The sequence below is a fragment of the Hirundo rustica genome, chromosome 3 (genome assembly GCF_015227805.2).
Source record: "Hirundo rustica isolate bHirRus1 chromosome 3, bHirRus1.pri.v3, whole genome shotgun sequence".
Lineage (NCBI taxonomy): Eukaryota > Metazoa > Chordata > Aves > Passeriformes > Hirundinidae > Hirundo > Hirundo rustica.
Window position 1 is genome coordinate 96,437,790 of NC_053452.1, and position 24,549 is coordinate 96,462,338.

The 24,549-nt window shown below is 41.2% G+C and overlaps 2 protein-coding genes and 1 long non-coding RNA gene across 7 annotated transcripts in view; 1 reads left to right on the plus strand and 2 right to left on the minus strand.

The window, feature by feature from the left end:
* DLGAP2 (DLG associated protein 2) overlaps positions 1–14,027 on the minus strand; it is a 428,484-nt gene extending 414,457 nt beyond the window's left edge. For 2 of the 3 annotated variants that reach the window (XM_058419831.1, XM_040059350.2), the window contains exon 1: positions 13,980–14,027. In XM_058419831.1, the coding sequence (XP_058275814.1) occupies positions 13,980–13,997 (18 nt within the window). In that variant the 5' untranslated portion in view covers positions 13,998–14,027. The remainder of the gene's footprint in view (positions 1–13,979) is intronic. The other variant, XM_040059349.2, reaches the window with a different exon arrangement.
* LOC120750731 (uncharacterized) lies at positions 409–7,579 on the minus strand. Its single transcript, XR_005700127.2, has 3 exons — positions 7,405–7,579; positions 3,879–3,914; positions 409–1,884 (listed from the first exon to the last, which is right to left on the minus strand). It is a non-coding gene; the product is annotated as an uncharacterized LOC120750731 (long non-coding RNA).
* A 369-nt stretch (positions 14,028–14,396) lies between the features above and the next one.
* Positions 14,397–24,549, plus strand: part of ERICH1 (glutamate rich 1) — a 96,751-nt gene continuing 86,598 nt past the window's right edge. For all 3 annotated transcript variants that reach the window (XR_005700290.2, XR_005700291.2, XM_040060604.2), the window contains exon 1: positions 14,397–14,432. Coding sequence is in view for 1 of the 3 variants with exons in the window: in XM_040060604.2 (XP_039916538.1) it covers positions 14,411–14,432 (22 nt within the window). In the remaining 2 variants the exon portion in view is untranslated. The remainder of the gene's footprint in view (positions 14,433–24,549) is intronic.

Sequence of the window (24,549 nt, forward strand, 5' to 3'; positions counted from 1 at the left end):
ACTACCGGTAGATTTCCCACACAAAACTCACCATACTTATATATACATCTTTTACGATAGAAACCCACCTCTGAGCCAGTCATCCCAAGCTTGGGTGTTGATGAAAGCAGCACTTCCCAAGTGTGATGCAGCTAACCTGCCTTAGGGCAAGGCTGTATCTCCCCTTAGGGCTGCCTATCTCACTCCACTCTCTACACCAAGGGGACCAAAAAGTTCCAGTAACCACTAGTTACTGTTCCAATGGAGCAGCTACAAGATGCATGCACATTTAATCAGATTAACCTCATACCCAGTAACAAAGTCTCAAGGAAACAACTGAGTCCATAAGTTTGCTTGACCACCATTTCACTTTCCTTTAAGTGAAAGTCAGCATCACAAAAGCATATAAAATACATCAAATACTGTGAGAAATAACACATGTAAATTATGAGAAGAAACGAATATATTCCATTGAGAGTCACAGAATTTGCTAGGCAACATTTCCCAGTACTATACATAAGGGACCAGCATTATCCACAAATAAAGCAACGTTCTTATTTATTTCAGAAAATATTCAACATAACAAATAAAAGTACCAACATCACAATTATAGTAGTAGGCAAGGAGACAGTATAAAGAGAGCATTAGGGGGAAAAAGCTAGCATAGGAGAGCTACATTAATTTTCATAAAGAACTTAAAAATGCTTCCCTGTTTGGAAAACCCAACCACTCTGAGACTTTTGACAGTGAGAGCAGGGGCAGAGGAATGGTGATCCCTAGAGGTATGGCAGGATCATTGCTCTACATGGCCCAGCATGTGCAGAGCTTGGCCATGTAGTGTGAGGACAGGGGAGTTTGTAACAGTGCAGGCAAGGAAGATGCAAACTGGGATTTTACCAGCACCTGACTTAGGGATGGGCTACACAGACCAGGACTTGGAAGACTTCCTGATGCACACAAGGAAGCCAGGGAGAACAAGGTCCAGGACTTGGAGGAACAGGTATCCTAGGAGAAGGGGAAGCCTGAAATAAAGAAGGCAAAAACACACCTGCCCCTGTTACTACTCGTGCCTTTGAAAGACTTGAGAGTGAGGTTTTGGTGGTTTGAGTAAGCTGCTCTACAGTATAGAGCTATCAATTAGCTAATAAAGGTTGTCATAGCAGGCCTAAGACATGCAATAAATACTGAGGGTCATTGGATCTTTTTCTGCTTATTTAAACCATATCTTATATTTAAAACTGCTTATTGATTTCACTTAGACCAAAAATAATTTAATCTTCTGAAGCACTATTTAAAATAGATCACGCACTGTCAGCTCTTTCAAAGGAAATTTCTAAAAATGATGGAAAAGCACATGCAGCTCTGTACAGGATAAACACTAAATCTGTCCCCCTTATCAGTCTTTACTGGAGATCAGCAGAGAGGATTGCTGACTGTGCTCTTCCCAAACACTGCAACCAGAAGAGAGGTCAATGTTCCAGTGGCAGGGCAAGCTTTGGAGCTGGTAATCGTGGTTTGGCAGAGAGATGCAGTATGCTGCCCAGCTTCAGTATTGTCCTGAAGGCATCATCTTGGATGGAGAAGGCAGAGATTTTCAGGTGCCACTTCTCTCCCAGGCCTCTCCTTCAGGTTTCTCTGATGCCAGCAAAGGAATGGCCCAAAGTTATTTTCCTCATGCCAGTGACTGGGGCAGCTTGCAAAAAGTTCAGAGGTGGACAACTCACTTGCAGGAGTGAAAAATGAACTTCCCCACTTGCAGGAAATTTACAGTTGGCCACAAGCCCCAAGATGGCACATTCATCAACGGTGCAGTGGCAGGGCAAGAGCCACTGTGGCATTCCATGCAGTGTTGTTCTGGTCTCAGGCACCTGGCACATGGTCAGTGGTCATCCATGGAAGGGGAAGCTATAAAACAAAGGGCACTGCACAGTTTGGGGAGAAGAATTTTGTGATGCTCTCTCTTCCGCCATCAGCACATATCCCAGCTCAGTGTTTTGGGGTATTTGGCTACTTTTCTGACAGAAGCAACAACAGTAAGAAAATGCTTTTGCCCAGTTTCACGTTAGGGGGAAAAAAAAAAAAATAGGAACATGGGTTATTTGTTCATAAACAACATAGAGAAGCCAAAAATACAGCTCTTCTTTTAGGCAGTTTTTGATCTTTATGACTTGAAAATGCCCATGCTTGTCAAAATTTTGCTCAGAGAGTTAATATGTACAAGTCACCTTTTCTGTGGAAGGCTACAGTGAAAATAACTGAAATATGACACAGCTCAAATACAGTGCTAAAACCCAAAACCCTGCTCACAGCAAGGTGTGTGCTTAGGGATGCCTTTGCCAGCTGGCACCTAAAAACTGGGTCTGAGTTCAGAGGCAAAACCTTTCTTGTTCTCCCGTAACTCAAATGGCTGAATTAAAACATTTCAGATATCTCATTTTCATTGGGAAGTAGGATAATTTGTGAAAGCTAAATACAAATAAGCTGAAGTCTGAACAACTGAGAACTCAAATTTGCACATAGCCAGCACAGTGCTCTCCAAGCATACCTGAAGAACACTTTCTATGTGCTCATTTATTATATAATATAAAAACCACAAATGCATTTAAATCTCTAGGATCCATTAGTTTTAAATTTGCCTTACCACTGAAGTTTTTTCATCAGAGTTGATGGTTACAGCCAGGTACTGCCTCTTAAAGAGCTCCCCTTGGTGCAATGGCAACACAGGTCTTGGGCAGGATTTAGTTGTTTGCAAACAGGTACCTGATATTATTATGGAAGTTCGAGATACCTGAGGCGCGCAGATTTGTATCTGCTGGCAGATACAGCATATGGATTACATGGGACCCTTCTGGAGCAGTGGCTGAAGGGCAGAAGTGTGACTATCTATAGGCCCTAACGTGGCCCTGAGCTCTTCACCAGTGGCAGGGAAGGGCCACCTTGAGGGGCTGGTGCTCCCTGGGCAGTGCTGGGTGCCCCAGACCTGGATGTAGCCAGGTCTGCGCAAGCATCTCAGAGATGCTATGGCACCTAAAGTGATACTGGGCACTAAAGGGTAAGTGTCCCAAGTGTAAGCCAGAGCTATCAAAATGCTGCCTCCTATCAAAAATGAGGATGCTGTGTTCTCCTCAACCCCCTGACACACTTAAACGCCATGGAATCAAGCACAGGTAAAGCAAATAAACTGCTATTGTGGAAGAGAAAGCCTGCAATATCCATAGTGACCAAACCACAATCAGGAACAGGAGGTTTCAGCCAGTCCTTTTTACTGCATCAAGAAACTAAATAAAGGCCCAGGTTCAGCCACTAACACACATGCAAGATATTTTTACACAATTCACAAATACGTATTACTTCAACACTAGCTGAAATTTCCAAGAAATTGCCTGCTGTGGAAAACAAACAAGCAAACAAAAAACAACAAAAACAAAAAAGGAAAATTCTGAAAGATGTCCTTTCCTGGTGACAACAGGCAACATTCCAGGAAATTATTTTCATTGATCTCTAAATAAAAATTTCAAGTCACAAGCGAGGAAAAAAAATTTTATACACAACTACTAAATGACCTTATATTTTATTTTTACAGGAATCAATTCAACTCTGTTTTCATCTTTCAGTTAATGAGTTTTTTCATAGACTCATGAACAATTAACTGCCTCCATATGAAAAAAAGTGAAATTATTACTAGATTAATTTTCATAATGAATATGAAACTCATATGAATTTTTTCATATGAATGCTACCTTGCTATTGCTCAATATCATTAATTCTATATTATCTTCTGACTTTCCACTTTTATTTGTTATACTTTAATCACTTTTTTCTTTTTTTTTTCCAGTGGGAATATTTAAATTACTCTTAAAATTTCTAATCTAAGGACACTAAAGTTATTGAAAACTTACTGTTTGGTCTGCGATCTTCCCTCTTTCTCCACTCTCCTTTGTGGAACAAAAATAAATGTTTGGATATAATCACAATTTGTTGCTTATATATACAGTGAATTTTTTTTAAAGGTTTCTGCTATATAGATTGAAACAAATTTGTGTTAAAAGAATACATGAAAAAATCTATCAAAAAGAATATCAGAAAATCCTCTAGGTCAAACTACACAGGATTAATAGCTACAGCCAAGGAAACAGTAGTACTGGACAGTTGGAGTAAATTTCATGGATACTTTTTTTAGGAAAATGCATCAGTAAGTTTTTATGGAACACTATTTCAGTGTATCTATCATTCCTTCATAAGGGAGACATATTGCATGCAGATACATCGCTCTTTATTTTGGTACTTCTTGCAAATCTTTCAGATGAGATTTAACCAGTGGAAGTGATTACAAGAGCTGGACATATTTATGAAGGAAGGACAAGGCTGGAGGATTTTTATGTTTTGCTCTGAAAAAATAAAGACGACTGATGATCACATATATGTCTTTCAGAAGAGAATTCACACGGTAACAGCCTGGCTACCAAGAATACTTTGCTCCTTGTGCTCTAAAATCAGAAACACAGGAAAAGTTTATTCCATTGGTCAAGAAAAGCACAGCTTTCATGGCAAATTTCAGTGATAATAGTAAGGTATTTCTTTAGGGTAACTTGGATCAGCCCCATGAAGGATGTTGAAAAAGAGAGACAAATGTTATTCATCGTTATGTAGAATTATGCAACTGAATTTAATATCAGAATATTTTTGTGGGGTTTTTTTGTGGGTGGTTTTTTTTGTGGTGTGGGGGGTTTTTTGGTGTTTTTTTTTGGTTGGGTTTTTTTTTGTTTTTTTTTTAATATATATATAAGCTACACTATTTTATGGGCAATCTGTTTTCCAAGTAAAGAACAATCCAAAGGTATCCTAGCAGCTAATTCGTATCAGCTGAGCCTTTTCTATAATTTTTTTATATATCAAGACACAGTATGCAATACTCATGTCTGTTTATCTAAAGTCCGTGCAATTTTATCTTGTACTCATGAAAACATTAAAGTCTGTCAGTCTTGCATGATGAAGTTCCTAAAATGTGATACCTCAGGAACGGGATGTTATGGAGTTTGTTCCTGTCCCTTACATACAATCAGAACAAGGCAACCAAAACAGTCATCCCCTGTATCGCCCTATTAGCATCTCTCCAGTGTTATATTCTGACACTTTCATCTATATTCTTGATCATTTGTCTTCTTTTCTTCTGGTGCCAAGCAGTATCACATACTTCCCTAAACCCCTCCATAATACTCCCCTTTTTTCCAACATTAACCTGGGCTTGCTCCTGTGTCTGTTCACCCTCCAGCTCATAGATTGCAACATGAAGTGATGGAAAACACAAATGTTAACAAGCTGCACCTAGAGGAATGATTGTTCTAGCAGTGAAGAAAAATGTTAGATTTCATTTCCAGGCTGTAATCAGAATGTAAGGTTTTACACATTCTTGTGATTCTCAGGTATCACACTACTTTGCTAAGCTTCAGTGTCAATGTTGGAGTAACAAATGGACATTTGTCAGTACATTTTAACCAAAATTCCATCCAATTAGGAAGCATACCACAAAGTTTTTAAAATAATGGAGTGCAATTTAAAGAAATTAACAAATGCAGAGAAAATATTCTATTAAAGGAAAGTCAGAAAAGGCATTTGTATATTTCGTAAAAAAATGAAAAAGTATTACATTACTCAGGAGTGCAACTAAATAGAAGATTACTCACAAACATGCCAGGAAAGCTCCTGAAAGAGAATGCCATCTGAATGTGATATGCTTATATAGGACAAACTTTTCCATTTTATTGATCAAAGCATTATTCTACAGCCTAGCACACAAAGCTTCTCAGCTTTGTATTTTGCTTTTTCTGCATCATTTTTAGCACAGCAATTCATGACGATTTTGGAAAGTAAAAAGAAATAGAAAAATCCAAAGGAATTGATCAGAGACCTGACACTGGTTAGCAAAGCAAGTGTGCCGCATAACTTATCCACAACTAAGAGTACTGGAGAGACTTCCACACTGCTCTAAATCATAAGCACAGTACATGTTAAAAATAATAATATATCAGATGAGACATTTACTTGGGTATGTATGCACAATACCAAAAGCACCATAAAATGAAAAAGGTATTTTGAAATACAATAACTGGGGGGGGGGGGGGGGGGGGGGGGGGGGGGGGGGGGGGGAATAAATACATGTAAAAAAAGATAATTCAAAATGAAACAATATAAAAGAAAATTAACTGCACTATAAATTACCTTAAGATCAAACACACATTACTATATGAGGTATTTTACTGGTGGACATAAGAATATTTCCACTGATTTCTGTCACCTTTAACAAGTTATTTTAGCTATAGAGAAACATTAAAAGGAGAGAAAAGAGATAAACTCTGGGAAACATTCAAAATTAATCTATCAGTTTTAAATTTCAAAAGAAAAATAACAACTTCAAAATATTTAATTTACTATTTAGATCTGTTTTAATATTTTGGTCCTCTATTTCCTTACTTTGAAAGGTCACTATGTGCGTTTGAATTCATGAAGCATGTATAACTTTCTAAAACTTGTTGCAGCTGAAACCTTGCAGTGTAGATAGCTCAAATTTTTGTGAGAAAGGTCAGTGCAATATAAGAATGCATTATTTTACTAAAGGACATGAGACTGAAAAGCACCACAGAAACAATTTCTCCCTTAAAAGTGTCATGTTAAGATTTTGAGGATTATCACTCAAGAAATCTGTTATCAAATTAGTTCCCATCTGTATTATTATAAAAGTACATGCTATCACAACTAATTGCATACATTTTCAGCTTCATAAAAAGTAATTTCTTTTGAAACACCTCACTATACTCACCTCTTGCATGAGAGGTGAAATATAAGGAGGTGGGAGACACTAAGAATCCAATGCATTTCAGGACTGGCAACAAAAGTAATGATGCATTCTCATATGTACTGCAGCCTTTTCTGCATATAGTGCTATAAACTGCAGGACCTTGTGACAAGATTACTCTGACCTACAAACTGTAGCAAACTGGAGTTTCAATAAGCTGTCATGAAGGAGTCATGCCTAAGCTACATGTAACATTTTGATTTCTCAATCTAGTAAAACTGATGGGAAGAAAAGAGCATTCCAGTTTATTCATTTGAATTTTAGAAAGGAAAAGAGTAAATATTTCTGTTAAGTTACTATGAAAAAAAATCATTTACACTAGTTATTTTAAAATTAATCTATTATATATTGAAGCTATTCTCTTAAACCCAGTAACTTATCTAGCTCTGAAAACTAATTTTGGACTTTTGTGGTATGAATGTAAGTTATAGTAGCTATTCCTAAGTGACAGTATTTGTAAACAGACCCTCAAATGAGTGAGATCAAAATCTCAGACTCAAATAAAAATAAATTTATCACTGATACAATGCATAACAGGAAGACATAGCAATCATATTTTTTCAATTTCTTACCTTTAAGTAAAACATTGTGGCAAAGATAATCCCAAAATAGCCAAAAACCAGGCCAGATGCTAGATAACAAAGCCACAAGTTGCCACCAAAGAAAAGATGAGTTTCATGTTGTGCTGCCAGAAAGGGCTGGAAACATCAGAGGGGCTTGAGCTCTCCTTCAGAGGGAATGTGAAGCTTGTGTCATTCCTACCAATGGGAGCCCATTGTCTTCCCAGCTGGAGAATATTAATACTTCACACTCATACGCAGCATCTTCTTGCTGTGATGGTCTTCATAGCCCAATTAAAAAAAATAGAAATCTTAAGTCTGCATGTTATTTCCTCTGCATTGTGTTATCATGAGAAAGCCTGGTTAAGAATTGAGACAGATACATAATTTTTTCAAGACATTTGGTGGTACTTTTCATTTTCTTTTCTAGCCTTAAAAAAGGGTCAGATTCTTCTTGTGGCTTCAGCTATGCAGGATTCAAAATACTGCAAGATCAAGGGAAGTGAATCAAAGGAATAAAAACAAGCATTGTCCTCCTTTCTCCTCATCAGGGAAGATAATTGTTATCAAACTCTAAAACTAAAGAATATATTTGTTCATTAAGTGAAATCTGCTGTTGCACAGAGGATAAAGGTGGCCTTATACTGATGCTCTTTGGAAAGAATCTCACTTTTCATGAATGAAGCAAAATTGTTTTCTTTTATCTTACTTGGACTCTGCTTAGAAAAACTTGAGAGAATAAGAGTGTTAATGCTCTATGGCTTTATATCCCAATGACTTACTAAGCCATAAATCAATAAGAATGTGGAAGATCTTCTGGGTTTTTGTTTTTTCCTTGCTCCCCTATTTTCAGAGTACAAGAAATAAAAGGTGTAGTAACTACTTGAGATTCTTTCACTACTGTCTGCTATTCAGAGGGAAAAAAAGAGGTTAAAAAGTAACTTCCCACTTGTGACGATTGAAGCTATTTGTTCAGTGTTATTTTTATAGGCTACTTGTGAAACTAGAAGGCAGGCGTGAAAGCTGAGAAGTTCATGCTACTCCTCATTGCCAGAAAAGCACAGAATAACACAATAGCATACTTCTGTATTCCTGCAGCTGCATGAGCTCTAAAACCCACCACATGAGAGTGAAATGGTTTGGACACAGTTTCTTTTAAGGGTGACTTGGTTATCTGCAACATTAATAATATAATGTCTGTTTTCTATGAAAAGCCACCAGCTTATCCAGTGCTGAAACTAGAATTGCTGGAGACTTTGGTGATATTTTATGATATGTAATTTGCATAACACTATTAAGGCTTTTAAAAGTTTCACAATACAAGCCATACCATCGAGAAGCAAAGAATCACAAGAAAATTACTGAGTTGACCTCCAATGCACAAAAATAAATTTCATGAAGAAAATCAACATTTTTTAAAAAATTTGTGTGCTAAGGGAAATTAGATTCCAGACAAGCCTAAACAATTCATTCGCACTCACCACACCTTAGGGATTACTGAAAATACAGTATCACCTAAATTAAAAGAGAAATATAATAAAAATAATTTTGAATTGCTTTTCTCAGTACTGACCTGCTGCCTCTCCAGGACAACGCAGAGGAGTTGTTTTCCTCTGAAAGGCAGCATGCCAGAGGCTGAACACTGCTCAAGCAGCCTCTCAGCTTCCGAGATTAAATATGTTATCAGAGACACCTTAATTGACCACTACACTAGTGTGGTGTTCAATTTCTCCATAAATCTGTGCCTTAGTTTTATGCTTTCCTAACTGCTTTCAATTTCACTATCAAGATTTAACCTTTATATCTTCTGGAATAAACTCTGAAATGCAACAGCTTTTGTGTTCAGAATGAGATCAGGTCGATCTGACAACGCTAAGATGCTCTTCTTTCTTCTGATGTAACAAATTTACTTTTTAAAGAGAGTATTTAAGATGGAAGATGCAAAATTGTGAGTGGTGGAAGAATTTTGCATGGAGGAGGAGAAGCTGTGAAGGACCCAAGATGGGGAGCTATAGATAGACAGAAAGCTCTGGTGTATACTTCACCTCTTTCTACTATTTGTACAAAGTCTGAATCTCTAAATTACTGATTTTTGTCTTGTTGGATTTATGTATTTGGTCATATTTTTGACACGTTCCACTACTGTCAATTTATCTACACACAGCGGTTGCAGCATCTCCTGAAGATAACAGACACTGATTCCCCTTGTGAGATAAAAGCCTTCATCTATGGAATACCTCATGTATTTCTGCTAACTGCTGATGTATACTACCTTTACTATCAGAAGTAGAAAGAAAGTCTTTTTACATAATAGGAATACATGCTTATAAAGCCACAAAAAAATTAGAGGGCTTAAGGCCAATGCCATTTTCTAAGTTATTTGCTGTTCATTTTCAAAACTGGCAAGGACAGAGAAATGTGACAAATATGGAATAAAAATGCATGGAAGATAAGTAAATTTTATGCATAAAAGAAGTATTTAGGAGAGTACAGTGAGAAACAGATAAAAGCAAAATGAGACCAAATATATATGCATGCATGGAAGCACTGATTGAGAAATCTAACTGCAGTGATTTCCATTCTCTCATCACAACTGAGCATGTACTAAATGAATAAACTGCTACTTGACATTTTCTAAATAAATATCATGGGAAGAATACTTATTTTACTTTAATGAATCATTTTGGCCTCTCCAAAGTAGTTGTGATGAACTGTAATCTGTTCTGGGAAGTAAAGTTCTATAATGGAGATATATAAGGACTGAAATATGAGAAACTGTGTTCTTCAACAAGTCTACTTTAAAAGAGATTCTGATTCATCCATGCCCACTTCTACTTATATTTGATCATAGCTGTTGACATACTGTATCTGCCATGCTGAGAGCTATTTCTCTACTAGAGGTAAGTTAGCCATATGGTTCGTGGATGACTATGAATTTTTGCAAGGCAAACTGAAGTAATATATGTATAATTTTTTTTCCTGTAGCTATTCAAACAAAACTACCCATTTAGCAAACAGAACATTTTCAATTCAATGGGATATTTTTGCCCATGTAATACATTTCTAAGAACTGAAAGTCTTTCTTAAATACAATCACATTAAATGGGCTAACACTACCTTTCTGCATTAGTGGTCCTCTCATTCACCATGCATGGTTAGATATAAACAAATTCACTGTACTGATTAAGTGAAGCAGCAAATAAGACTTGTCTTGTTCATGGAGTAGAACCAAAACAGCTGGTTTTGTTTGACTGATGCAGATTCAAAGGCCCCCAATGGTATACCTCATAAAAAATCAGCAGGTTATTTGAGAGGTTATATTCTTTTCATTACTAAAACTTCTCATAGGGTTATCATAGTTATACAAAGAAATTGCTTTGACTATGTGTAATTACAAACAGGGAAAAAAACTTCTTGCCAAAGGCAGATGTAAAATACCATTTTACCATCCTTGTTAAGGCAGAAAAAAACCATGCAAATAATTACTCCAAAGTCCACAATTTAGCCAGGCAAAGCTTGCGATCAAGCTGAAATGCAGTCATCCAGACTGCATCTACAAATATTTCCCATTAGGACATCTGCTGTCAGAAAACCCTTTCATAAGTGTGACATGGTAAGTGGACCAGGACAGGCAATGTTCAGGGGAACTTGCAGGGGGTATCCTTTGGGCAGAATGCTGCTTGATGTTCAGAGACAGTGGAACTGGACACGCAAGCTTTCCTCAGGATCAGGTATGAATCCATCTACTCAGCGATACGTTTCTTCTATTGTATTGCATTACTATTGAAATAACTTGTTTCATGTATTGGAATTAATTTAGAATATAACTTTTAGTTTGCCACAGTGGACCTTGAATTTTTGTCTTGCCTTGGTAACTTCTTGTTTCAACAGCCTGGCAATGCCAATAGTATCACTATTAATATTTGTGGGATCTTGCCATACACAAATGTGAAATCCCAATCCCATTAAGTCATTATGGTTATTACCATTGATTAAGCAATTCTTGGATTTGACTGTGGTTTTGTGTGTTACATAGACAAAACACGTTCTCCTTAACACCCCTGTCAAGAGCAGTCTATGCTGATTGTTAAATGCTTCTTTAAAGCATTTATGACTTCACTCAGTGTAATTTCAATTTGCACCAGGAATTTAAACTCATTTCAGAGGGACTGAAAATTCTAAAAAGTTATTAGAAGTATGCCCTATACCGTTCTAGTGCAAACTAGACATATGACTAACTGAATGCAAATAGCACTTTATAGTACTAAAATGAAAAGCTAAAAAAAAATTATAAAATAAAATCAACAAATTTATTTGACAGTCCTAGATTTTAGTTCATGTGTTACTAAACAATGGCATAATAAATGCATTCTTTAACTTAGAAATATTATGTCAGATCACACAGGGTCTGCCTCAGGCACTCAGAATTAAATCTCCAATGTATAACATTGTAATTCATAAAACTGTTAAACATTGTCTGAGTCCATTTTAACCACATAACACACTTTTTGAAAAGCATGCAAAATGATGGGGAGAAGAACCTTTGAAACATAAATTATATGATCTGCTTAGCACTGTAAAAATAGCTACACACAGCAGAATTAAAACTTGCAGTTCTGAAAGAAAGTGTTTTGAGCAAACCATCTGGAAATGGCTTGAAAGTATTGCTATATTGCAGAAAGTACAGAAATATAAAACTTCTACTATTCCTATTTTACCTGTCTTCCAGATTAAACACAAAGATGGAAATGCAATGAATCAGAGATGTGAATGGCTGGTACTTCAAATACACGTGCATTGTAAAATATTATAATCCATCCTCTACTCTACCCCCAAGCTTCCTTTTAAAACATCCAGTACCATCAGTATGCTCCCTTGACACATTCCACTGTAGAAAATGTTCAGTTACTAAGACCCCATATGAGATTTCTCCAACATCTGCACTTGGATCTGCGCTCGGTCACATTGAGGTGACCATTGCTCCTCACAGGATGCCTGCTTGCAGTCATCCACTACCTAAATGGCTAGAGGTATGCAGAGTTTAAAATTTTGTTAGCGTTCGGCTTGTGTTGCTACTGTGAAGCAGAGAGAAATAGTTACAAAACACTCCAGCGCTAAGAAGGGCGCTTGCTTTCACAGCCGTGATCTTGGGCTCACACCACCTAAGGTGACGGGAGCACGCAGCCGCTTCTCAGGGCTTTAATTTGGAATAGATGCAAGTATCACCCGGTCCCAAGGTATAATAAGCCTGTGTAAGAATGTGCCGTAACGAAGCAAAATCGGAAACAAATAACAGTAGGTTGTAGCCGTAAATTAGAACCCTTTGAGTTTTGAGGGAAGTTGAGGCCGAAGCACTTATATGTGGATTTATGGCTAAAAGCCAAGCTGCATGGCACCGGCACCGCTGTTAGAACTGGGACACCAGAAGCGGCAGGAATTAGGTTACGAAGGCGACAGAAAGCGGGGCTGTAAAAGAAAGCCCCTTTCCTGCACTTCCCGCCGGCTGGAAGGGCCTCCCCGCTCCCCTGCCCCGGACCGATCCGCACGGGCCCCGTAGCAGCGGGTCTGGCCGGGCCGGGCCGGCGGGGACCGCCCGCCCCGACGGCGGCGGCCGCCGGGCGGCTTGCCGACTCCGCTCCGGGAGGCGAAGCGGGCTGGGGCGCTCTGCGCTCTCATCATGACGCTCGGTAATTATTTTATTTCTCCGGCAGACGGTGTTTCAAACGACCGCGGAGGCTCTCAGCCAACACGCCCGCGAACGCCGCCCACTGAGCGGCGAGAGCCACCGCGATCGCCCCGGTGACCGAGGGCAGCGCAGCAGATGCGCCCGGTACCCACCCCCGCGCTCCGGGTGCGCGCCCGCGGACTCTCCAGCCGCGCCGCACCCGCGGCAGAGCCGGCGCGGGGACTCACCTGCCGCCCGCCCTTCCTTGTTGCCGGGCTGCCGCCCCACCGCCCCTCGGAGCCGGGCCGTCCCCCCGGAGGACTGGGAGAAGCCTGGCGGAGCAGCGCGGCCCCTCCGACGTACCCGCACTCTCCCGGGCGCGGTACGGCGGAGGGGAAGGGAAAGGAGGAGCGGTGCAGGCGGCGTGTGCCGCCAGCCGCGGCTCCCCGGCCCCTCCTCGCGGGGCAGCCCCAGAATCGCGCTGCCAAAATTTAAATCGCCCCGGCACTGCGGCTCCGCGCGAAGCGTCCCCTCCACGCCGCTCCCTGCAGCCAGACCGGCCACACCGGAGGGTGACAGACCGCGGCCGCCCCGCTCAGGCACCGGGCGCTCCGCCGCGCAGCCGTCCTGCCCGGGCCGTACGGAGGAGGCGAGATCCCCGCCACGGCTACACCGCGCCGGGGCCAGCGCGACGGCGGGACGCGCCGGTGATGGGGGATGACACCACAAGCGACGGGGCGGCTAGCGCACCCCGGCCCCGCTGCCCAGGCGCCCGTCCCCGACGGTGCGGTCCCCGCGGCACCGGCACCCGCCCGTTCCCTCCGCTGCCTGTGCGGAGGCGCCCCGCGAGCACCCCGGCGCGCCTGCCGCCCCGACGGCGGTCCCTTCCCTTCCATTTCCTTCCCTTCCCCTCCCTCCCTACCTTTTTCAGCGCTGACATTCTAGTGCATTATTAACGCGGCGGGTGCGGGCTGCGGCGGGTCAGGACTGAGGAGACGCCGGGAGCGGGAGCAGCGGCGCGCGCCCAGCGTCCCCCGGCGCCGCTCACCCGCCGGGGCCGCCGCGCGCCGCTCCCCCCGCCCCTCGCGCCCCGCGCGCGCCCCCGCCCTCGCTCCCGCGCGCGCGGCAGGGGCTCCCCCGCCCGCTCTGCGCGGCCGCACGCCCCCTGCCGGAGGCCGGGGGCATCGCGCCCGCTGAGGCCAGGCGGGGGGGCGGGGCCAATGGCGGCGCGGGTACGCCCTGCCGCAGCCTCCGCAAATGGCGGCGCTCAGCGCCGTGACCGACGGGCGCGGCGGCCAACAGGAAGGAGAGCGGCGCGGGACCGGGGGGGAGTCTCGGAGAGGCCGCGGGGCCATGGCCGGGAGCAGGAGGAATGGTGAGGCCGTGCCGTGAGGGGCGGGGATGGTCTGTCGGTCGGTCGGTCGGTCCGTCTGTCGGTCTCCTCATGCTGCTCCCGGGGCTGGTGACGGAGGGAGCCGGGGGGCGGCGGTGGCGGCCCCGGGCGCGGCTGCTCTCAGCCGAGGTGTGTTCCGGCCCGGGCGCACCGCGCTGCCGCGGGACTCGCTTGTTCCGCTCCTCGGCGCCCTTCCCGCGCGGAAAGGCGGTGAGAAGCTGGGCGAGCCCGGCAGCAGGGGAGGCGAGTGGACAAATGTGGCCTTGGCAGAGCCTGCCCCTGCACGGGCGGGGCTCTGGGTGCGCGGGGCCGCGGAGCCTCCGGGGCTGAGCCCTCCCGACCTCCCGTACAGCCCCTCTGGCTCGGAGGGGCCGGGGCGGGTTCTATTGCCGCGTATTTCTGCCTGGGGTCGGGAGAGAGTAAACAAAATTGGCTTCTCTAATCACAGAGTATTTTAGGATGGCACTTTTTTTCCTCAGTGTGCGCATAATATGCGTGCTTAGTTCTTGTTAGTGACCATCTATTTTGGCTTATTTAAAGTGAGTTAGCTCACTTCAGAGATAACTGCAGTATCATGCTTGCGAAGAATAAAATAAAAGCCTTCTGCTATCCAAGCATAGCTTCAGCCAATTCCGTTTATCTAAATGTTTTATAAAACACGGCGCAGGAAGAACGCAGTAATCAAAATCCAGGTGTTCCATAAGTAACATCTCGAGTAGAGCTGATTGTGAGAGAGCTGAATGCTTGCATCCTGTGCCCGGCTTTTGCGTTTTCAGGCAGTTCTAGCATCCTGAAACTGGAATACTTCATGAGAGGATAATAATTTGAGAGTGAAACTGATCATCAAGAGTTAATGTTTAAGCTGTTTGCTGACGGACTACAACTAGGGATCGTATGAAGGAAGTATAAATAACACAGTAGTGTTCTCTGTGGTTCAGATGCAGAGTCGTTGTAAGAAAGGGAGGAGTCACTGTTTTACTTCAGCACTTTGGAGATGTGAATTACAAACTGATGTTTTCTGGAAGAAAGTGAGTTAGGAAGAGTGAGTTCCTGCACTTGTGAATTCATGCATGGCTCTAGAGCTGAGAATGGGGGAGCTGAATTCTAAAGCTCTCCAGTCGTTTAAAACTGAAGGTCAGATAAAGAACTACTTGTTCTGGTAGTGTGTCAGAGAAAGCTAAAATGATCAGACTGACTGCCTGACTTTACTGTGTAAAGTTGGAAACCATTCATGTTTTATTCAGCCACTATAAGGAGTGGTGACTTAAGATTGGGAAGAAAATACAGTGAGAAATACAAGGATGTCACGTGCTCCCCTGGGAGGAAATAACAAAACTGCGAGTTTAGAACCTCATCTGATCAGCCTCTGCAGCCCATAGCATCTATAAAAACTGTTGACTTTCTATTGTGAAACTGTATATATTTTTGCAAAGACAGGTGTCCTATTAAAGAGCTGAGAAATAAAGTTTAGCTGCTTCTCTTTAAGGTTAGTTTTCCTCTTTTTTTGTTAGGGTATGTGAAGATGATGAAAACGAATTTTTGTCAGCATTACATGTGAACAATGAAGCTTTTTGTTTTGTTTGGAACTGGGCCATAATACAGAATAAATGGGATGGTCAACAGTTTGTTAGCATGGGACTAATTGTCAGTGAAGAGAATCTAAATAGTGAAAAGCCAGTAGAGCAGGTAAGTGAAATACACTTCACTCTGCCAGGAAAGGGTGCAACAGAAGTAGTCAAGAAAGTGCAAATTTTTTTTTTTTTTTTTTTTTTTTTTTGGGGGGGGGGAGGTGGGGGGAGGATTTTTTGTTTTTTACTTGCTCATGTACCAGTGATTCATGACAGGGCTAGAGGTACTAGTGCTGTCATTCCGTGTGTTACCAACAAGGTATTGATCTTGTGTGGTACAGCTGAACTCCTAGTTTGTTGCTGCTGTTAAACATTGAAAATTGATCTTGAAAGCTTTAGTCATCGTTCTTGAAAGTTTGTGCCATCCCAAAATAACAGCGTCCTAAAGGGTTGTATAGAGAGTCATGTTCCAGCTGCTGAAGGGTCGAGTTAACGTATTGATGCAGGTGTAGTGTACATTATTGACTATAATTGCCAGTAAAGAGGGATTGAAAAGTTGTGCTGTACAAGGAATGATCTGGTGGGACAACAGGGGACTTCCTATTGGAGAGATTAAACTGGAAAGCAAATGGGGACACTTGGTAGACATCAGTGACAAATGATTTTAAATAGAGAGTATTGCTCAAGGAGTGCTGTTTTCATCTCTCAGGTGACCTGGGACAGGATTGTAATGGGCATTGAAATGAGACTGCAGTTCCTTGGTTTTGGGTTTCTTTTGTTTTGCTGGGTTTTTTTAATGGCCATATCACATACTAAATATCTTAATTCTTGCAGAAAAGCACATAATTTCTTTCCTTTTTCTAGTTTCAGAGAATCATTAGAGATCTTGAGATTATTCAAACTCTTTTCTTATTTTTGTTTTTCAAACTCAACATAATTTTTTGGCAAATACTTTGATGGCAAAAATACTTTATGGGCAAAAAAGATGCCTTTTTTAAGTGGGTGTGTTTTCTTTCATCATGTATGTTTATCAGTAAGGGAAATATTAATTGCAAATGGAGTTTGATGTCTGACATTATTTTTCTTTTGTCTGTGAGAAGTATCTTACTCCCCCTGAAATGTGACTAAAGATTTATTACATCTTACCAAGATTTAAATTCTGTTTGGAATGTAATTGCCTAAATTACAAATAGCTGGGAGTTTTGTGATTAAATGTAGAAGTTACACTAGAGTGAGTGTACATGACTCTGCCATTGAAACCTTTTATGGAAGGGAAAGAAAAACGTTTTTGTTGCTGTCCTTGGTGTTGTGCCTGGATGAGAAATAAAATCAAGGAGAAAGGCCAGCAAGGTTTAGTGGAAGAAGCAGAAATCATATACCCGGTGGTTTTCTGTGGAGGCTGAAATCTCATCTTACTCTTCTTGTGTTATCTCCTCACTTGACCCAAACCCTAAGACTCCTCCCCTGCAATACCCTATAAAACCCACAACACTGCCCCTTCTCTCTCTCTTCGTCTTCACCCCCTTCCTGGCCTTGGGCGGGGGGGGAATAAATGGATTTTAGAGTTTAACAAAAAAGACTTGTCTCTTCTGTTTCCCTGCTGGCAGCTGTAACTTCCCAGGACGCGGTGCACGACACAACAGTTTTCTATTTAGAAAGTCTGCAAGTGAATCGCATGCTCACAGAGAGCAGAGCCTTACTTTAGGGTTCTGTGTTTTGTGTGGGTGGCTGTTGGGGGTTTTGGGGTTTTTTTTTGGGAGATGGAGTGTGTTGGTGTAGGGTCAGTTCGTACTAAGGAAGTTGGAGCAATTCTTACGTACTTTGCATTGAGATAGGATGATCCGCAAGTGTTAGGTGGGACTGTTTAAACATGCTAGGATATTCTTAGGACAGGTGTATGAACCTGTGTTATGTAGTAAAAGTGGTGGTGGTGTGTACCATTAAGGCGTGTCTGTAGTTATTTTGCTTTCTTTTTTAAACTTTAAACTTTCAGTGTGTAATGCCTTTCACTCAACACTAGGTTTGCTCTTGTTGTAAAATAGATTTCTGGAATCTATTACCTCAGAGCAAAGTTGCTCACATGCTTACCTGCTACTGGGTTGAGGGAAAGAATTGGAAAAGTAAAAGTGAGAAACTCACTTGGTTGAGACAAAAACAGTTTAATAGGTAAATGAAAATCCACACAAGCAAAGGAAAAGAAGGAATTAATTCACCACATCCCATGGGCTGGCAGGTGTTTAGCCTTCCCCGGAAAAGTAGCACTTCATTACTTGTAATGGTGACTTGGGAAGACAGACACCATCACTCTGAGCATTCCCCCCTTCCTTCTTTCCCCCAGCTTTATATGCTGAGCATGTCAGCATATGGTTTGGGATATCCCTTGAGTCAGCTGCTCCCTTGTCTCCTCTCTTGTGTACTTCCAGCCTTCTTCACTGGTGGGGTAGGTAATAGGGCCTTAAGAGTGCTCAGCAATAATGAAAACATCCTTGTATTATCAATCCTGTTTTCAGTACAAAACCAAAACACAGCCTCATACCAGCTACTATGAAGAAAATTAACTCCATCCCAGCCAAAACCAGCAGATTGTTATGTTTTCAGTTGTGTTTAGTTCAAAAGGTTGAAAACTGTTCTCAAGAAGTTTGGATTTCTATGGGTTGCCTAATGACTTAAATTAAAACTCCATATATGTCTAGAAAGAGAAGAAAAATTCAGCTGCATTGGAACTTCCAGAACTTTTTTGTGATGGGATATTTGGTGTAATATTGATTTCTGTTATATGTATATGTAGGGATACTTGCAGAAGTTGCTTGATATTGTTATAATCAAATATTGAAATCACTGCGAAGAGTGATATATTTACTCTTTGAAGAAAGCTATGTAGAAATTCAATTAAATTTATATTATATGTAATATGACCTTATTCAGATTCCTTTTGAATAACACTTAACGCACAATCTTGCTGGACTTTTGTTTGTGCTCAGAGATACTACACCTGCTAATTTCATGGTTTGGTTTTTGAATACTGGTATACTGACCTTCATTTTAGCTTGCTTCCTCTCCTCATGTGAAACTGTCTGCTTAAAATTTGCAATTTTTTCTCTTCAGTAATCTGAATTGATGAGGAAGTCTGCCCCTCCTCTTCCCCTCACAAGAAGCTGTAACTGCAGTGAGGTCTCCCCTCAGTCTCCTTTTCTCCAGGCTGAGCAAGTGAGCTCAGCTCCTCCTCATACGCCTTCCCCCCAAGGCCTTCACCATCTTTGTAGGTCTCTTTTGGATGCTGTTTAACTGCTTTGTATCTTATATTGTAGCACTCAAAGCTGCACAAAGGATCTGAGATGGGGCTGTAGCAGCACAGAGCAGGACAATCCCCTCCCTTGCCCAGGTGTGCCTGATGCCCTCCAGAACACAGTGGGCTCTCCTGGCTGCCAGGGCACTGCTGACAGTCTTGTGCAACTGCAGTTTACAGTTGGCTCAATTCAGTGGCCAGAATTATGATTGTTAATAATATTCACCAGAGTTGAGTTGTAGTAAGGGTGTATGAATTATCTTTAGATGTTTTCAGTGAGGTCTGTTTGATTGTGCCAAGTAAGAAAAAGATAACGGTGCAGAATGAGAAACATATTTTTAAGTTTTATAGAAGAGGGATAGTATGCGCAAATTGAAACTATAGTGAAGATGCTCTGTTTTCCCAGGACTGCAGTAGCAATACACATTTTGCAGGGTTCCACTACAAGGCAGACAGGGTTCTTATGAACACTGGAACAAAATCCTGGTGTTCTCATTGTGGTTGTGTAGCTTCTTATCATCTTTGTCATGTCAGGTTTATTAGATGTCTAGGAGCTTGTGGCTGCAATTAAGGTGGTCTGCTGAGAGATCTCTAAACCTTTGTTGAGGCAGGATGGCACAATCTATTAGTCAGATTCTTGTTGAACTACACAGTCGTGTAGAATTTGCTGACAGATGTAACATCAGTCTTACTGATTTGAAACTGCTATGGAACAGAGATTGTGCTTGGTCTAGCTGAATAAGTTTCTTTAAGTTACTGCTTTGTATCTGCAGTTGCTATGAACGTCATTGGTCTGGAGGCTCACATGTCAATCTGTCTTTGTAATAACTCTCCCTTTGCAATAACTGCTTAATTTAGGTGAATACATAGATATGGGGTTTTGATCACTATATTATTTTCCTTTCCTACCTTTCAATCCTATATGTGTCATATACTTAAATAAGCTGCAGCTGTTCAAAAGTTGTCTTTTGACAGGAGAATTCTGTATTACTGAGTTTTAGATAACAAAGTGTTGTTTCCATGTGCTATAAAAAGTAATGCTAAAAAGACAAATGGAGAGATATTTTACCAACTATTACTTTAGAGCACAAAACTAGATTTTTTTTTCCACTGTGGTTCCCAAACCTGTAATAAAAAGTAAGACAGGTGTAAAAATTAGGGCAATTAGCATCTGATTTTTTTGTCTAATGGGATGTTGAAGACTAATAGATCCTGTTTCAGTGAGAATAATGTCAGTGGTCTTGAGACAAACCTTGATATTATGAAGTTACTATTACACACTAGATTTAAAATGATAGCATCTGCATTTCTTTTGAGCTCCCTGTGACGTTTTGGTTAAAAATCATACTGGGATGCAGCTGATATTTAGTAGATAAAGCACAGAATTCATGTGACCTTGGATACAACTAAATCCTTCCTTTATTTCATTCACAGATAGTACATGAGGTTTCTTTTCACCATTAAATATGTAATAATAGCTTTAGCAGTTAAAAACATCTGTTATGTGTAATGCCAGTGAGACCGGTTGTAAACTTGTAAAGAGGACCATTCCCACCTTGTGTAGACATCCTATGAAGAACTGTACAAATTTTCCCTTTAAGATCTCACTAAAATTTTGTGAGTCTTGTCGAACTAAAAGATTGTCTAAGGAGCTAGTCAAGTTTAAAATAATCAGTTTGTGATATCAGCATTTTACCGTGGTATTTCTATTCAGTCTCAGTTTTAGAGTTTTGTAGTTTAAAAAACAAAACCAAAAAAACCTGACAACAACCAAGCAACTCACCATAGCTTGTGGGAGAAATGGGATGAACAGCCTTTGTTCAAAAAACTGCTCTCTTGATGAAGGCAGATAGTTAAAAGTAAGGTATATGAGGCTGAGAGACTGCTTTCCAAGTCAAAAGAATCTTCAGAATCAAGGTTTCTAACCTGTAGGGAGATCTCAATGGGAAACATATTCCTATATAATGTAGGATTCTGTACCCTAGTAAGGAGAAGAGGAAAAAAGGCCCAATGCTGAAAACAGTCAAGTTTTTAAAATATGTGTCTTATGCCAAAGTGGAAAAAACCGTAATATGAACTATGGATTTCCTCTAGAGTCTTTTGAAGTATATTAGAAGTATTGAGGTGCAAGTTTTTGGGTCTCAGTGTAGGCAGATGTGTAAAAGTACTTCTTCTAGTCATTCAGACAAGATGGAGTAGTAAGTTTTCTGGCCTTAAGATGGAAGTGAGTTCTCTCATGAAATATGAAGCTGAAAAATTACTTGGTGTCTTCCTCAAGAAAGCATGTCATAAAATAGCAGTGCTGTTTGGAAGAAAGGACTATAAATTCATAGATAGATGTGATTTAGTCTGAAGTATGAAGACTGAAGATATAGTCAGTGGTCTGCAGAATGGCCTCCTTTTCGACTAAACACAAGATCTTAAAAGCTGTTAGCTTCTGTGTTTGTCTACAAGTGCCTCTTGAAAGAGACCGTCAGCTTCAGCCTGAATTTTCTGCTGCAGATCTTGCAGTTCTTGCTTTTTTATCCTTATTTTATCCTTCAGCTGCTGTTGTAAGAGCCAGTTACCATAGCTTCGCCTGCAAGATGAGGACTGCTTGCAGCCTGGGAACACAAAGCAAAATACTGTACCCATTCCTGTGTACATAAAACTGTGCTTTGATCACAGCTAGGATTCTGCATATTTCACTCTTTTTTCCCCCAGCTGGAAAGATCAATTTTGTTATTTCCATGACACTGCTACACTGCTTTGCTTTGGTTTGCATGCGCTATCCATGGTGAAGTGGAGATACGTCACTCTTGGGAAAACTGACCTCGCTGATAGCAAAAGAATCACGTTTTCTGGTTTTTCCTCCTGACTAGAACAAGAGCATCCCATCTTAGATGTTAGATACACCTTTTAGATGATCTGAACTGTTAAGCTACACAGAATGTAATTGCATGTCACTGCATTCTTTTTCTCATATCCCTGTGTAGCTTGAATGGTTTTGGTAAAAATGAGGGGGAGTAGGAAAATTATAGTGTGTTGAGGTGCCATGGAATGTTTTGTAGTGGTTAATTACTCTCTTTCTTCCTTGATTTTAATCTTTTAGTAGTGGCTGAACTGGTATCCCAAATCTGGGAATCTTCTCTGTGGCTAAGTGATCCCTCTTCAGAGGATTTTGAAGTTAATGACTAAATAGCTATTCATTTCGCTCAGGACTGGAATATGTTGTGCACACACACAAGCTCCCTTGACTTTATTCAAGCCTTGGGTCTCTGCTGTTTCTAGCAGTGGTTTGGGGTCTTTGAGCTTTCAGCTGATTCCTTTTTGTTTTGCTTGTGCTGTTTTGGCTGTGGGGCTTGATGGTTGGAAGTTGTTCTTTTTCTGAGGTTGATGTGTTTGTGTGGCTTTTGCTTGTGTTGGGAAGTTTAAGTCAAGGTTAATAAATTTAATTATCCTTGGAGGTTTTGTGTACTGGTTTCCATTTACTCTAACAGGGGCCTGTACTCAGTGCACCATCATCTCTACTGAGTACATCTTGGGCACCCAGAGGCTCATTGGCAGAACCGGTGTCTTGTGTACATGAGCTCTTGGGAGCGGTGTCTAATCTGCAGGCAAAACAGGATAACCTTGCATGCTGTCAGGCATCATCCGTTCAGACTGAATTTTGTCCTGGTGGCTGAAATACAAACTGAATGCCTTTGTTTTTGTGAGGCTTGCAGAGCCATGGCTCGAGAATCACTGTGCTAGGCCAAATAAACACAGAGAAAAGACCATTGTTGATCAGTCTGGCCAGTTGAGCAACTCTTTCAGAAAGAATCCAGAAGACTCAAGCTATGAAACTATCCTGTATGGTTAAAGGAAAGGTAAGCTTTGTGGGAAATAGTTTAAAGGAATGAACATCTCCTAGCCTGGTTATCATCAATCTTCTACCTGCTAGCTGGTAAGAGTAGCAGTCTTGCTAACATTTTCTGTTTGTAGCAGTCTTTTAAAATGCTTTTATATTCTATTGCTCTGGACCCTGATAAACACAGTCATCTCTTTTTCAAGAATCACTCTTTCTCAGGTGGTTCCCTTGAGGATCTCTGGTCAAGAGTGTCCAGGCATGATTAAGGGAAGAAGAGATGATCCATGCAATGGGATTGTTATACCCAACTAGGCAAGGCCCTCTGCAATTTGCTCTAGTTGATCCTGCTCTGAGCTTTAGGACTAGACTGGGTGATGTCTGGAGGTCCCATCCAACCTTAACAGTTCTCTGATTTTTATGATCATATTTTAAAGTAACTGTCCTGTTGTGACCTTCATACTGTCTGATGTGGTACCTTCATACCACTGATGTGGTACTTGCGTGATAAAAGAGACTTCAATGATTTACTTGAAGTATACTCAAGTAAATACTCTCCATTTAAATATTGGAGAGTAATTCTTCACTAACAGAGATGAACTGAACATTTTAATGAAGCCTTGTCCATATGTTCTGCATGAGGATTATCTGCTCTTTCTGTCCTTTTCCATTCTGCTGTACTCTCTTTCCTTCTGCTGTAGCAGAAATAGCATTTTAGCACATCTTGCACATGGGGTGGTTTCAGAAGAAGTTCCTGAGTCTTCCCTTTTTGGAAGTTGGACACCTTGCAAACTTCACAGAGTTCAGTGCTCCCAATGCCACTTTATTGTGTTCTTGCTGCTTACCTTCGACTTCAGTAGGCAGGAGGCAACCAAGTGAGAAATGTGGTGGGGGTTACTTAGAGTTTGGATGACAAGTGACCAAAAGTATGTGGCAGGCATTCCCCACAGAAATGTTTCTGAGGAAGCCGTCATTGCATAGGAACACTTCTGATGTTGTTCAGAACTTAATTTGTTTAGTTCTTCAGCATGCTTTTGTTACAGTCTGTAGCCCTAACTGAGTTTTAAGTCATGCTAAATCCTGTTGCCAACCCAGAATTTTCATAAATCTGCAGTGCTATTTCAGTGTGTTTGTGGATAGTGTGCTTATCTGTGTGATATGAATTCAGTCAAGGTGTCAATTTAATACATAGGTGCCCAAAATGCATTTATTTGAAGGAGGCTCCTTACTCTTCTTGCGAAATTAGTAGCAGGAAGATTATGGATGTTTACAATTTGTATCAATAGCCAGCATATGTTCTGCATTTTATTTCTTGGAGTTACTTTGCTTTCTTTATGTGATGTCAAACTGTTAGAGACCTGGTGCTTTTTCAGTTTTCTGTTGTATTTGTACTATTTCCAAACATGACTGGTCAGGAAT